General features: G+C 34.7%; 2 protein-coding genes across 2 annotated transcripts; both read left to right on the top strand.

Annotated features, from left to right (window-relative positions):
- The first annotated feature begins 269 nt into the window (after positions 1-269).
- LOC129248519 (heterogeneous nuclear ribonucleoprotein A1) lies at positions 270-4,705 on the top strand. Its single transcript, XM_054888095.1, has 5 exons — positions 270-431; positions 574-1,051; positions 2,289-2,783; positions 3,090-3,176; positions 3,581-4,705. The coding sequence occupies exons 1-4, from the start codon at positions 375-377 to the stop codon at positions 3,173-3,175; spliced, it is 1,116 nt and encodes a 371-aa protein (XP_054744070.1). The 5' UTR covers positions 270-374; the 3' UTR covers position 3,176; positions 3,581-4,705.
- Positions 4,706-7,537: 2,832 nt separating this feature from the next.
- On the top strand, positions 7,538-10,417 carry LOC129248509 (protein C12orf4 homolog). The gene is made up of 7 exons (XM_054888084.1): positions 7,538-7,939; positions 8,001-8,214; positions 8,275-8,446; positions 8,498-8,817; positions 8,886-9,027; positions 9,085-9,599; positions 9,666-10,417. The coding sequence occupies exons 1-7, from the start codon at positions 7,762-7,764 to the stop codon at positions 9,784-9,786; spliced, it is 1,662 nt and encodes a 553-aa protein (XP_054744059.1). The 5' UTR covers positions 7,538-7,761; the 3' UTR covers positions 9,787-10,417.
- The last annotated feature ends 6,156 nt before the right edge of the window (positions 10,418-16,573 follow it).

Below are 16,573 nucleotides of genomic sequence, written 5' to 3'. Positions count from 1 at the left end.
AATTTAACTTTTAAAACTCGCAGTTCATTGCATGTGATAAAGCAAATACCGTAAGTTCTGCTATTTATCGCATGAGGTGTGTGACGAGAAGTTTTCACTTGTATTGTATCGGATGCGATGAATTGCATGTGATCAGCTTCCATATGTCGAGACATAGAGTTACTTTATGGTGGGTTCACACCTCAGTAAACACAAGTTCAATTTCGCGTTTTGTGGGAAGGCAACTCTGTTTATTTGATTCTTTAACTTTCGTGTGCCGCAAACGGAAGTTCATTCGGATTTTTCGTTTTGAGTTGTTCACTCGTACACAGCTGCGCTTATATAATTTAAATAAACTTATTATTGCAAATATTGATATAAATATATTAAAATAAATGGTGAAAATGAGTAATCAAAAAGATAATTCCAATCAAAATGGAGATTATAATGATGTGAGTAAAATATTTATAATAATTGTAAATTTCTAGAAGGCGACGGTATTCGTCCGCCATTTTGTTTCCAAAATGTAGCATGAAAAATATCGATTTCCAAACCACTAATAATTTTCTTTTTTTTTTTTTTATTATTTTATAGGAGGAAATCAATGAGCCTGAATGTTTAAGAAAATTATTTATTGGTGGGCTAGATTATCGCACAACTGATGATGGCCTGAAATCTCATTTTGAGAAATGGGGTAAAATAGTTGATGTAGTGGTAATGAAAGATCCACGGACTAAGCGATCACGTGGTTTTGGATTCATTACTTATTCACGGTCTACCATGGTTGATGACGCTCAAAATGCTCGCCCTCATAAAATTGATGGGCGCGTGGTAGAACCAAAACGTGCTGTGCCACGTCAAGATATTGATAATCCACATGCGGGTGCTACGGTTAAAAAATTATTTGTTGGTGGACTCAAGGACGAACACGATGATCAATGTCTTCGTGATTATTTTGGACAATATGGCAAAATTACAGATGTAAATATTGTTATTGATAAAGAGACTGGCAAAAAGCGCGGTTTTGCTTTTATTGAGTACGATGACTATGACCCAGTTGATAAAATTGTGTGTAAGTATATTAAAAATGTATACTAACTTCTGCGATGTGTGTGTATACTTGTTATTTTGGGTTACGGTGTACAGTCCCAGCTCCGCATATGTATTTTTAATAACATGATGCGGCGTTTCATGACTGTGAGACTAAGTCCAGACATATATTATATATTAGTTGATTTGTTTTGCATTTAATAATGGATCGATGAAAATGTATATGTCACAAGTAATATATTAGTGATAATAGTTCTGTTCATGTTCGTTTCCAGTATAAGTAAATTTCTGAGATGTTTAGATCATTCTCTTTTAAAGAAGAAATTGTAAAAAAAGAGTAAAACTCAAAATTGCCGACTTTTATGGTGCGCCAATAAAAGAAATTAAAAAAAAAAGAATTTCAAATTGTGGTATATGCCAAGTATAGTTCCATACTTGGTTTTTATTCAATCTTTTCAAGTTTCAGTTCCTTATTGAGTGAGAGCATATTTGTAAACAGTTTTTTTTTTTTAACTGACGAATTGGTAGGACTTTACCTAAAAAAAAAACATTTACTTCAGGAATTTTGTTTCATTTGACAGTTATCAAGAAATCACTCTCTCAGCACTAAAGTTTTGATGATTTTCAATGGTCAATTTCATTGAAATTGCCAATCGAGACAGCAAATTGGATGAAATTGGTAATTCATTTTATGAAATGTTTTAAGTCATATTGCAAGCATTGTCATAACAACTGCCAAATTTAATTGAATGCGAATATTTTAAGCGTGTAATAAATGAAAATCATCCAGTAACTGTCGATAGTCGAAATTACCTCACAGTCTCCAATACTAACAAAAACGTACGTGAATAAGAATTAAACACAGTTCCCTGACACAGCTGCTACAACTATTTTAGCTATGTTTGGTTTGCTGATAGAACAAAACTGTGAGATAAATAAAAGCGTTGACTTACGCTATGTTATGCGAATGTATTATTATTTCAAATTCTGTGTAACACGCAGTCTCGTTACAAAAATTTAACATATTGTTATTATTTACACAGTTTTCTGACAACTGGCCTGGCTTTTCTTTGTCTAGCTAGTTTATAAAATATAACTGTAAGATAAATATTAGCGTCGGCTTACGCTATGTTATGCGAATGTATTATTATTGAAATTCTGTGTAACACGCAGCCTCGTTACAAAAAAATAAATTAAATTTTGATCACTTAAGCAATTTCTAAACTTTTGACTGATAAACTTGTGTATACCATTTTCAGTGCAAAAAACTCACAATATTAAGGGCAAAGCACTAGACGTGAAGAAGGCCCTACCCAAGCAGGATATGAACCGTCAACAAGGGGGTGGCAGCGGCGGTGGCGGTGGTCGTGGTGGCAACATGGGCCGCGGTGGGAATATGGGTGGAGGAATGATGGGAAACCAAAATAGTTGGGGTGGTAACAGCAGAGGCAATGATAATTGGGGTGGAAATAATGGCTTTGGTGGAGGTTTCAATAATAGTGGTGGTGGAGGTAGTGGTTGGAACAGCAACAATGTTGGTCCATGGGATAATGGCAATAATGGAGGTAACTGGAATAATGGTCCTGGAAACTTCGGTGGTCAGGGCAACAATGGGCCTGCTAACAATGGCAACTGGGGTAACGATTTCGGTGATGGCTATCAGCAGGGCTACAGCGGTGGCCCTCAACGCGGAAACTATGGTGGCAATAATCGCATGCAGCCCTATAACCAAGGGAATTTCGGCAACAAAATGGGTATGTACACATAAAACATTTAGCACTAACATCTGTACACAGTCCCAGCTCCGTATAAACCACTTTCATGATTTCATACGGCGTTACGAGGCTGTAAAATAAAAACTTGCTAATATAATATATATGTTAACTTATGTCCCTCGGGTTTCATAGGTTGATGAAAATGTATTTGCAACAAAAATTGAAATCAAATGACTGACTTAGATATAAATACTGTAAAGCAATTGATTATTTGATAGGGAAATGCACACATATATAAGTATATGACCATTAAATTCCTGCTATTTTGCGGTTCTTGCATTTTAGGCAATCAAGGCGGTAGTTTTGGTAATCAGGGTAACTTTGGTGGTCCAAATGCAATGGGCGGCGGGGGCGGCAACAGGAGATACTGAGGTGAGCTTTGTATTATAAACCAGATCAATATAAAATTTCCAAACGATTTTTTCTAACATTTTTACTAACATGTTTTACGTTCAGACCTAATTTCTAGGCTTAAGTTTTAACTATGATTTGTAGATAGAATTTATTTAAATTTTTGGCAAACTAGTGTTTTGACAGACGAAATCTTTAAGGACTCATCGCATTTGAATTGTGATAGATTTTATATACAATATTTTCTTAGCAACAAGCGTAGATTATTCCTCTTTTAATTTCATTTCTTCTTAATTGGTTAGTTCGGATGAGTGGTGCAATTTAATATAAAATTTTATTTTCACTAATCTATAATTATAGAACTAAAAGATTCAAAATAATTTTTGAATACCAATAAATGATTTCTTATTTACAAACATTTATAGGTCGTAAAATTGAGCCAGGTCACATTCGAACTCAGATTCAAGCAAGCAATCCAAAAGTTACAGATAAGAAAACTTAAACAGCCACGAAAGCAGCAGAATTACAGTTTCAGTTCAAAATAAAAAGTCAGAAAAATTAAAGCAGAAAGTGATGAGAGATTCCCAGGAACTATTTGAAGAGCAGGTGGTCAAGAGGAAGAGAAAGGATGTGGCGATGATGAAAATATAAGCAACAGTTACAATATGCATACTTATACACAGATACTAAGAAGTTAATCATGTGTAGGCATTTTACCACGTCAGCAAAATAAGTACCTATCGTACGTAGTTTTAAAGGTGAAAATTTTAAAGAGGATTGCAAAAAGACGAGTATTAAATATTTTAACAAAAATTTAAAACAAACCCCCACACACATTTGAACCAAACAGATATTTTGATGAAGAGGATGAACAAAATAGAAAGTGAAATCATAACAGGAAAAATACAACTTTAAAATTAATAGTACTTCACACTTTCCTGGATTGAACTGTAGCAGAAAGTATTTTTGACAAAAAAAAAACGGCTTTAGCGATACATATTTTTTTTATTTCAAAATGTTTCAGTCCTGTGCGGTAAAATTTAAAAATATTTGTGAAGTGTTAAAATATGATGAATCAAATCCTTGAAATCATGTCATGCGCATATGTCCCTCGATTCTCATCAAGTGGTTTAATGTTTTAGATTTTCTGTAAAATAATTCTAATAAGTTTTTAGAATAAGTTTAGTTTTATTGTATTTATTGTCAAATATCTGTCAATCCCGTAAGGTTGGATTTGATGTCAGAATGTCTATAAGGAAAATTGTCTTACAAATCAACCAGTTGGAATTTTAAAAATAGATTATATGCAGTCACAGTAACCAAAAAAAAAAAAAATATCAATGATGGACAGGATGTTGGAATTTCATTTCTAACCCTTGAGATTTAGTTAATTTTTATCATTAAAAATTTACCTGATACTGATAATCTATGTCTTAAACACTTCAATTAAGTTTTCGCTGGAATCATTTTTTTTACTAAAGAATACAATCCTTCATAATTGTAAATTTATACATATAGATAAATATATACTTTACACATTTCAAAGTAGATACATATGGTGTAGCATTTCGTTGAGATGCAGATGCAAATAAAGTGGTTTAGGGAGTAATGGGGTTAAATTTAAGTTGGTTCTCTTTAAGGAGTTCACTATTTTGTAGACGAAGAGCCTTTTGAATTTGTGAGTTAGATGGTGAAGATACGCCTTGTCGAGACCTGTGTAGTATTAAATGACGAATGTTTTTTTAAATACTTAATCAATTCTAATGTTTGCAGCAAAGTAATTAAAAAAAATTTTTGTTGCAAGATCGCTGCCAAGAGCTGTGAGTGCACATTTGCAGTTAACTCTCTGCCAGAGAAAAATAAGCTAGAGATTGGAGTAACGGATGGATGCTTCACATTTTATCAAAGCGCAAATGCAGCGAACCACTGGGGTACGGTAAGTCTTAAGATTTATTGCAGGTTACAGTTGAGCTGCTCATGGTAAAGCATACTTGTCTTGCGCTTATTTAAATTTGTACGTGTTTTCATATATTTCCTTTTATCTTTTTTTAAAATAAACTTAAAAAAAAAGAATTGCATTTTATTAATGACTGGTGGGTGAATTCCTTGAGTTGAAAGAGTGTACAGTTGTGATTTAGGTGGGTACAATGGAGCGTAGGGGTATTGTCAGAGCGCGCAAAATTTTGCGGCTTTTTTTTTTTTTGTAACTTGTGAAACGAGCGTAGGTGTGATGTATTTTTAGATCCTTAACTTTGGCATCCTATACAGATGGCCGCGTTAATCGAGGCTAACGGTTTAATTCGGAAATATTTCAGAAATTAAGAGCCCTTGTCCAAAAAAATGTATTTGTACAATGATTAAGGGGGTAACTGATGTCGATTAACTACTAGGCTTAATTCTCATGATTTAAGCGGATTAGGAAAATTTTCGATGCGGAACATTGCCGAAAAACGATAGTTAATATCTATTGTGAATGAAAAATTATTGACCTTTTAAAGAGATCAAGACAAGGCGCGTTCATTAAAGGCATAGATAATATTAAAGATGTGGGCACTAGACCAACAACAATGTTTTGCAAAGCGCAGTATTGGGGGAAAATGGAAAACAAAGAAAAAATTCGCCTTGTTTCATGCGGGGATGACAGCCACATGGACACGCGAAAGAAAAAAACAAAAATCAACTGATTTACCACCACAACAAGAAATACTGTATGTAATCAAGGCGAATTGAGTATCTACGGTGGCGCCAAATAAAAAAAGTTACTTTATTTTTCGCGATTTTGACAAGTCTGACGTCAGCTTCCTTCCCAATACAAAACAAGCGAACTAAACAAACAAAAGTAGGAGAAAATAAAGGTTTTGCGAAAACTCAGTAAAAGGTTTGATAATATTGTGATTTGTGAGATTAAACCAAAACAAATTAATGGAAACGAAGTGCCAGACATTAAATGTTAAAGGACAAGTGAATCTAAAGCCCCCAAATGCAGTTTTTTGCGTTTATATGCGGAAGACGCCGTGGTAAGAAAGATGTGTGTGTACGTATAATTTCTTGTGTTTGGCTGTTTCCATTGCTTTCGTTTACTCTTCTTCTTCACAAACAAGAGATTCCCGTTCCTTTTGCTTGTTTATTGATGGGCACTTACGGCACGGCGGCCACTTATTGCGGCCGCCGTAGCCGAATGGTTGGTGCGTGACTACCATTCGGAATTCACAGAGAGAATGTAGGTTCGAATCTCGGTGAAACACCAAATTAAGAAAAACATTTTTCTAATAGCGGTTGCCACTCGGCACGCAATGGCAAACCTCCGAGTGTATTTCTGCCATGAAAAAGCTCCTCATAAAAATATCTGCCGTTCGGAGTCGGCTTGAAACTTTAGGTCCCTCCATTTGTGGAACAACATCAAGACGCACACCACAAATAGGAGGAGGATCTCGGCCAAACACCAAAAAAGGGTTTATGCGCCAATTATATATATATATGCATATATACTTATGACACGGCGAGCTCGGGATGGTGTGAGAGCTTGGTCTTTTTGCTTCAGCGTATTGGCTTTGCGTATTGGGGTTGCTATGCCGCATTAACATTTTTGTGGTAGCATTAAAAACGATAAAATATCGACACATAAAATACAAAACAATATTTTCGACTTGGAAAATTTATGTAAGAAATATTTTTAATATATTTCTTAGCTATATTAATGCTGTTTTATGAGAAATAACTGCATTTTTACACCATTTTTAGACTTTTTGATACGATTTTCTATGAATTTTAATACTTTTTTATGCAACCATGTTAAAGGGTCCGCCATTTAACTTTACGGAATTAAAAATGCTATAAAAAAGAAACTACTCAATATTTTTCCAAAGTGTTTTTTTTTATTTTGAAGTACAATTCTTCCGATTAATGGTGGAACACAACTTCATTCATATGGCTGCCTCGGCGTCATACCAAGGTCTTTACGCAAAACTCGTCTCAATGATGTCTCCGAAATGACCAATTGTTGAGAACGACGGTGAACTGATGTTCCTGGTGATTCACGAACACTCTGCTCGGCCACAGCAGCAATATTTTCGGGCGTACGCACGGTTTTTGGTCGGTCACGCGTTGGTTTGTCAATAAGCAACCCAATTTCTCTTACTTTTTTCGCAAAGTAACGCATATACGCTTCATTCGGTGTTTTTCTTCTTCCCATTGCCGTACGTAATTTTCGTACACATTCTGCAACATTACCATGTTTTTCAAAGTAATGTCGCAATATGTCCCAGCGTTCTTTGAGCGTATACACAACCATTTTCGTTCAGCGGAAGAATAAAACTAATTTTCTGTCAAATCAGATGACAGCTAAGTGTTACCATTCTTCAAATAATACCTAGTTCAAATCCGTAACGTTAGATGGCGGGCCCTGTACATAAGAGAGTGAATTGGTGATCTCAGCTGTGTGCATTTTTTGACAACCAGCTAAGAGTGTTTTTACTTATGGATCTGTACAAGGATTAATGTTGTCTGATATCAGCTGATTATTTATGCTATTTGTGGGTGTTGTTTTGTTGTTAAACAATTTTCATCTTTGTGAGCTATTGTGTATTTGCTTTATCAAATAAGTAAAATGGATAAAACCACAGTCGAGTTTATATATAAATATAAAAATTATGAGGGAAAGGACAGTGCAGCGAGCATTGAGATCGAGCTGCCTTTCGAGGGTGAGCAGGCATCTTTGGACGAGTTAGTTACACGGATATTAAGTGGCATGGATCCAATGCAACGATACTTGGACGAGAATATACGTAATATATTACGTATAATTGTAATTGATTTTTTTTTATTTGACTTCTTATATTTACTTAGCACTGAAGTTGGCCCTGCGTGAGTTTATACAAGTGGAGAATCAAAAATTTCTGGACAAATTCGCAGAAGGACTATTGGAACAAGCACACAATAATGAGCTCGATTTAGAAGCGGTTATAAGAAAAACTGAGCGGCATTATAAAGACGAGATAATACAATTTGCTGATCGCATTGGTCCAAGCGATGAGGATATATTTGCACAGAGTTTTCATCGGTGAGAATGTTTAGAGTAAATAATATTTATTATCCGATCAATACAATGACATATTCAAAGGCTGGTACATTCGTCTTCACTAGAAGATATACTAAAGCGTGAAAGAGCATACGCGAAAGTTGTATCGGATATAAACAAACAAATGGATCAGGAGGTAGAGACGTTGAACTCCACACAACAACAGGAGATGGATTTGAAAATCAAACAATTGGATATCACAACTACATCCGAAGTAAGAATGGCAATTTTAAAATGCTACCAAATACTATATTCATTTTTGTAGGATATCAATAATCTGCTGGCGCAACAATATAGCACCCAAAATTATATACGCCAACGTTACGAGTCGGAATTACAAGCCAAGCGTGGGCATCAGCGTAATGAGTACCGTGATTGGATTACCAGCCAAGTAGGCAGAATATTTGAAGCCTCTCCGGTGGCTACACCCTTGGGAAATCGATCATCTATGTTTATATCACAGCAACCTTCAATGGAGGAAAGTTTTACAATACACTTGGGATCTCAACTTAAACATATGCACAACATACGTATATTAAGTGCGGATGTTACAGATCTCTGCAGTCCTCTGCATGTGGACGAGAGGTAGATAATATTTTAGTAGTGCGATTAAGGCCAGGTTTGCTACATAAATATTAAACACATTTTTTTAGTTTAAATGGACTAAATATGGCGTTGGGCCTGTATTCAAGTTCCTTATGTGGTGTAGTTGTACTAACGCCGTCTATACAAGCACAGGCTAATAAGAGTATTATAAAGAATGCCAACATGTCAACCGAGTTTCACTTTGAGCAGGTAAAAATAAAACGACTAATTATGTTATTATTATAGGTACTTACACAATTTTTATAGATAGGGGATCAATTGGAGAAAATTGAAAAACACATCTGCACACTCAACATTAATGACTCCAATACTCCAAGTATTCACAGCAGTAACAGCACAGGCAATGGCAGTAGCAATGCTGATATATTATTGCCTAAAAATCCTATCGGCGGTAGTGGCAGTGGCAGCGCTGGTGGTTCACCTACTAGAATGCCAACTGCGAAACTAAAGACTGGCGACTTTTTTATTACCAAACACTCGAATCTTTCGCAATCCCATGTTATTTTTCATTTAATATCAGATGAACCTATTAATAGTCCGAGTGAGATTAACTCTCGTCATCCGGTTATACTAGGATTGCGTAACATTTTAAAGACAGCCAGCCGGCATGATGTTACTACACTCACAATACCGGCGTTGATGCGGCATGAAATGTCTGAGGATATGACGGTGCAATGGTGTATGCGACGTGCAGAGTTGGTTTTTAAATGCGCCAAAGGATTCATGATTGAATCGGCATCATGGGGTGGTGCGGAATTGAGGTAGAATTTATAACTACAAACTTTTAGTTGTTAACTGAATTAGTACATTCTCGCTTATATTTACAGCACTTTACAATTGCTCCTACCACATGATATCTCTGAAGAGCTGTTTACCACATTAGCGGGCATGGTACCAAATGTATTTCGGGTAGCCAACCCTAAAATTCTTGTAGATAGAAATAAGTGAAACGAAAAAGCGTGAAGTTAAGGTGATTTTTGTTCGTAAATAATAGTCGAACTATATTTTATTGATTATTATGCACGATATTCTTATATATTCTATATTTGAAATGAGACTCGAAACGCTAAACGCTGAAGTAACATCCTTAATTCATTACGCTAAAATTAAACTATAACGAAATGTAAGGCGTGTATCGCATAAAATGATAATCGGGTGGTAGTGTGCTTGTATTGCTAAACTACATAAAAACAAATGTTCCACTTTTTATATTATTCGTATATTAATCATAAACATGTTTGTATTTACGCTTTATTTAATCAAACTCGAAAAATTTGAATGTACAGAGTTCTGTTTATATAATTTTTGTATTTAATTTCAAAATTGCTGTACTAACAATTCAAAAACGTTGTACACTTTACACATAGAATTGTAAAATTTCCTGTATTTATTACGCCACAAATCCCACAATGCAATTAAATTCTTAATCCGAACTACTTAAAAGTTTGACTCGATTTGAAATCAGTTGTATAAGATGCATTATCCTTTGTATTTAACGCATTTAACTTTTTTATATCATATTTAACCTTTGTAAATAGGCATTAAATATACAATGCAATTCAACGCTTTCAATACGTAATATCGTCGCAGTGTTTTTTGCAAGCTTTGCATTTTTTTCTAATTTTTTTTCATTTCTTTGATGTTTTATGTTAACAATATCTAATTTGCGTAACGTTTTCAATTCAATCCAACTTCTTGCAACCTACATAGTTTCTGCATGCATGCATGCATGTGTGCTCTATAATTGCGTTAATATTCATTTGTATGTATGTAAATACTTTTATAAGTATGCATGTACGTTGTGTATGAGGGGTGCCTACGCTAGTAATATCATCGGAAAATATCAGTTTTTAGAGTTTTCAACATTCGTAAGAAAAATAGAAAATAAAATAAAAATTGTTACATATGTATATGTAGGTATGTACGACTATTTTGTTTGTGTGTTTTGCCTTTTTATACTGGCTATTGTATTTTGCAGTTGCATATATTTGTTTGTTCCAGAAAATGTGTTACTCGAAAAATAGTTTCGTCTTTTATGTTTAATATACGCGTCTACGTATTTATGTAAGTATGTATAGCACTTATTATATAATTAATAATCTCCAGTAAAAGGAACGAAGTCGTATAGCAAAGTATCAAAAGCTAGGGGGGCAAATGTAAATCTTAGCGACCGCCGATGGAGAATTTCTACCGTTGTTGCAAAGAAACAAAAGTGATCACAAAAGAATTTTTTTGAATTGAAGATTTTCTTTATGTTGCTCGGTGAAATTGCTACTTTTAATAAATAAAATGATTGTTAAAAACATAATAAAGCTGAGTTGAACATTTGTTTTTATGGGAAATAATTAGAGATCGACCGAACTTCGATCATTTTCTGCTACAAAGGTTCGGTTCGGTTTCAGTCGGCCTCGTGTGAAAATGGTCGAGCAATTCTTAACTTCTTTGGTATAAAAAAAAACTACAAACATTTAATTTTTTTAAACATTTTTGCATAAAAAAACTGTGCAAACTTTTAGTTTTTTTTTAACATTTTTGTATGTTGGCATCATAGTCAAGCCATTGAGTCACTCATTATGACAATGGACGTTCTTTAAAAGGAACATATCGCCCAAATTCGTGATTTTTTTGGTGGAAATAATCGTCCGAATAGAGCGAGGGGTTGGTGAAAAAATTTCAAAAAACTGGTTCTGTCGAAGATAGAAAAAAGGACTGGCATACCAAAAACTGAACGTTCTGTTGAAAATATTGCTGCTGTATCACAAAATGTTGCTGAACAATCTTCAACATCGATATCTCGACGTTCTCAACAGCTAGGCATCCATGAATCGAATTTTTGGCGGATTTTACCTGTATACGGGGTCATGATGGAAATTTAAATGATGCCATTTTTCACATATAACTGTTAAGAGCCGCATTTTGAAAAAAAATGGTGAAACCTGAAAGAATCTACATTTTTATATGTTTTATTTTAAAACAACATGTAGGCGTGTCTTTTGAAAGGCTCTTTATTTTGCTCAGCTGCTTTCAATCAGATAAAATTTGTTCACCCGATAAGTATGTATTTAACCGCGATTGTCAACAAATAGCAATCGCACGAAGTGGTGAAAAAATTTTCGCTGAAAACTCTGAAGTGAGGGAAAAAGCCTTTTGTGGCCGAATTTGTATTCAGTGTTACAGTGTTATCTTGCTTAGTGTTATGGAACATGCGCTGGTGCTCCATAATTAAGTCACGTCATATTTTTGCAATATTCGCAATATTTTTGACGGAACATTTTTTTAGTTCAACTTCTGTAGAAATATAGTTCATTCATTGTCTAATAAGTCTACAAGTGAATGTATACAGAAGCATGAAGTTGTATGAAGTGAATTAGAATGGCTTTTATTTTTTTATTTTTTCCAGCCGAAAGCTTCCGATGCTGGCGCTGCACTACTTTCAGTTTGTATAATAATTTTATTGTTATGTAAACCTTTATAAAATAAAATAAAATAAAATAAATAAATAAGTAGCTTTTATTTCAGAGCTAAATTTTATGTTGAAGAAGGTTTTCTGAATAAATTTTTAATGCCACGCTATTAGTTATAAACTATAACGGTAAATTGATAAAGTGCGAAGTGAATAACTTCTGAAAAAACCCGATTTTCAGTTGAAATAATGAGTTATTGAAAACATGTGTTATTTACAGGTCCTTTTTCTTCTATTAATGTTTCACCTTGAATACTGTCATGTTCCAAACAGATGTTGTGTATAATACATCCACATATAATTACTTTAACGATTGAGTCCAAGTCTATATTTTCCTTGGAATGAAGTAATCACCTGAATCTTGTTTTAAGCTTTCCGTATGCAGTTTTGACAATTCTTGACACATAAAAATGATCCGGATCGTTCCAGTGGGAATTGATCGTGATACTGAGCTGGATAACCCAAGGAAACACCCTAAGGTTAATAATTAAAGAAACCAAGAATTCCGAAATATTCTACCAAAATAATTTCTATGAAGAAAATCCTCTGAAAGCAGATTGTCAATTTTGCAGGTAATCTGCCATATGTGAACGGGTAGATTAATTTGGTCGATTTATAGGTGATTAATGCATATGTGAACATATTATAAGGCAATAGTCGGGTATTCGAATCAGAACGACTAATCAAATATCATTAAACGGTTAATTTCCATGCGAACGGTTACATATCGACTAGTTGGTTAACAGAACATAACTATTTTGCACCGGGTGACTTAGGATTTTCCGATTGGTTAATTCAAAATAATGTTTAACTAACTTTTTTAGTAAAACAAAGTATTTTAAGTTTTCCTATTTGCACAAATTTTTTTCTTTCACACACGGCTACGTCGGCCTGCATAGAATATTTATTAAACTCTTAAAAATAGCTTCGTTAAAAAAAAAAAAAAAAAAAAAAAAATCAGACTCTTAGATGCCCTTACCTCTTAATTAAACTCAAACATATTGAGGAAATTTATATATTTATATTTATTGAGTGTCAATATGTAGCCATTTACTATATTATTTTAGACCTACAAATATGCAAGAATGAAACAAATGTTAGCTCATGAATGTAGTTGTATTTAAATCGTAATAAAATCGCCTAAGCGAATATCGTGCCAATCAAGGAGAACGTCGTCAGTAAAGAGTCATAACTTCGGTTTTAGTACGATTTTTGCGATTTGGGAAAGAAACTCAAATTTCAAAATTGTTACTCAGGTAGCATATGTAAACTAATATACGCTTTCGCATTACCAAGGGATTCAATGAAGCTACTCTTCGAATTTGAGCTATGCGAATTCGTAGCTCTTTCGTAGAGTTTACCAAAATCGAGCATACGAAGTTTCAGTGTTCGGTCCTATACCACCGGAGCGACACGGATTTGAATCCGATCATGGGCTGATATTTAAGTTAAATTGTTCAAAAATGTTACTTGGATGTCACAACAACAATTCATAGGACTGTGACGACCACGAAAAACATTTTAGGTTTCTATACCATTTCGAAAGGGGCGGGTAAAATTAAGAAACACCTTTTCGATTACTACTCGCTGCAGCTGCAGCGGTAAATTATGATGATATTTTAAAAATATTCTTACATTTTTAGGGAATGATAATCTTTTTATTTGATCGAAGTTATGTTGACCAGGCCGTCATTTAGTGGCACTGGGCATTCCTCGGATGTACGGGCGCTTATTTGAGCTCCAACCAAAAAAGTAGAGGAAGTCAACACAAGCAATAATAGCTTGGAGCGCACATACAAACGGTACAATTTTCACAATATCTAAATTACGCTTATGACTTCAACACCAGGAAGGAAAAACCTTTAGTTCAACAGTCGAAAAATTCAGTTTCCGAAATAGGGTAAAATTTATCGATTGAGTGATCGCGCCGAAGGCGAAAATATACAAAAAAAAAAAAAAATCAATTTTCCAGTTCTCTTCTTAACGCCACTAGGCATATAATATATCTGGACGCCCGACAATTACCAAAAATTATACCAGAATTTCAAAAGAATGTTCGGCGACTTACAAAAGGCTGTAAGACTTAGATGGAATGGTGAATCTCCTATTAATATTTTGTCAGCGGAACGGGTCGGGAACTGCACCCTCTTGTCTTTACGTGTTCTTTGTTCCGATTTAGTTTCACAATTGAACTGGTTTATATAGCCCATATTCCAAAAGTTAAGAAGACATTGACGGTCGATTTTAATGTTTTCGTCAGAAGTTATACGTCCGGATATAGTCAAGTTCATTTTCTATAAATGGGTCTTCATTAAGGTCATGGTAATAATTAGTATTTAAATACGAACCCATCAACAAACGAGTAACGTTTGGAAATCGCTACAAAATTGCTACCGATACTCCTCATTTGACTTGAAGTCATATAAGGCAATCACAATAATTGTCCCATCAGATGGATGAAGTCAAGTGCTTCTATGCCAGTGAGATAAAGCACCGGTAGAAGATTCCAAATATTGCAGCCGTAAATGCTTCAGTTGAGCATAAGTGAAATCAGACGATGAAAATTCCTGTAGATTAAAATACTGGTAATATCAGCCTATGATCATCGAATATCCTTTTTTAAATCTTATGGTTGAATATTTCGTCTTAATTTTTTTTTTAATTTAACAAAGCATTGGGTATCTTGGTAAACGCATCATGATGTACACACTGCTTTTGAAATATTCTGAAATATCATTTCTAGCTGCGCTTTTGACACTTGAAAAATGTCGGTAGAAAAGTTAGCGGAAAAAATTTTGAGTTTCGAATGTAACACCTGGGAAGGTAAGCCTCGTAAATTTTACAAGTTCATTTTAACCACAGCAACCATATTGACTGACATCGTGCTGAACTAGTGTAATCTGTATTAATAATTTCGCGCTTTTCTAAACTTTTTTCAATTCAATTAATTAAAAGAGATATGGTTGTTGTTGTTGTAGCAGTTTACAACATAGCCAGTGCGGTGTAGTGACCGATCGTCTTCGTCTAATTCATCAAACTCTTTCGACAGGTAGGGTCCAGAGGGAAAGGGGTGATAGGTGAGTTGGTTTGATGGGGCATGAGAACAGGTGGTTAGTGGCGTGCGGTGTGCCTTCATATGCTGGACATACATATGTTGGGTATGTCGGGATCGATTGTGAGTCGGAGGAGTTTTATTAAAATATCCAAATTGTAATTGAGTCAAAGTTACGCGGCTCTCACGAGGCAGATGAATCACTTCGTCTGCAATGGGTTGTGGTTAGCCTCCGATAAACGTATTCCGAGGTCAGTAGTTTAGGAAGCTGATAAGGATCTCTCGAGGAATGTCGATTAATGTCTGTTGGTATACTGTCTGGTCCAGTAGTTGTAATTGTGCTTTGTACTGGATCTCGTCCGTGTAGTTGAAGATGTGCCTCTTGACAAGCATGGAAGTTATTGCAACCAGAATGGCATACTTGGAACTTCAAACGTGATTATATTTTTGTTTATTTAGATATTAAAGTGAGAAGTTGTAGAATATGCCGGATTTACTTATAACTTAACTTCTAAGGGGTTTAACTTTCTAGGGTTAAAAGAGGAACGGTTCATCCCGAAATGAGAATTAAAAATATGATTTGGATATGTTTCTAATTTTCCAAAAAAATTATTTGTTTTAAGGAATTTTTAATTTTTTGGGAACATTTTTAAAAATAAATTCGTTTGACCGTAAATGTGTCTTTTTTTTACATCAAACAAAAAATGATCTCTTCTAATCTCTCAAATACCGTCAACTATTAAATTCAACAACACTTCCATTTGACTTACTACAGTAACGAGCGCGGTCTAAAATTTAACGAAAGTATAAGTACAATATAAATATTTGTATCAGCTGAATCATAAGTCAAGTTGGCAGTTGTGCACTGATCTAGAAAACTGATTATATATTATTACGGTGGCCGCTGTAGCCGAATGGGTTGGTGCGTGATTACCATTCGGAATTCACAGAGAGGTCGTTAGTTCGAATCTCGGTGAAAGCAAAATTAATAAAAAACATTTTTCTAATAGCGGTCGCCCCTCGGCAGGCAATGGCAAACCTCCGAGTGTATTTCTGCCATGAAAAAGCTCATCATAAAAATATCTGCCGTTCGGAGTCGGCTTGAAACTGTAGGTCCTTCCATTTGTGGAACAAGTTCAAGACGCACACCACAAATAGGAGGAGGAGCTCGGCCAAACACCTAACAGAAGTGTACGCGCCAATTATTTATTTATTTTTTT

This window comes from Anastrepha obliqua, chromosome 1 (genome assembly GCF_027943255.1).
Source record: "Anastrepha obliqua isolate idAnaObli1 chromosome 1, idAnaObli1_1.0, whole genome shotgun sequence".
Classification (NCBI taxonomy): domain Eukaryota; kingdom Metazoa; phylum Arthropoda; class Insecta; order Diptera; family Tephritidae; genus Anastrepha; species Anastrepha obliqua.
This window is presented reverse-complemented; position numbering and strand designations above follow the sequence as displayed.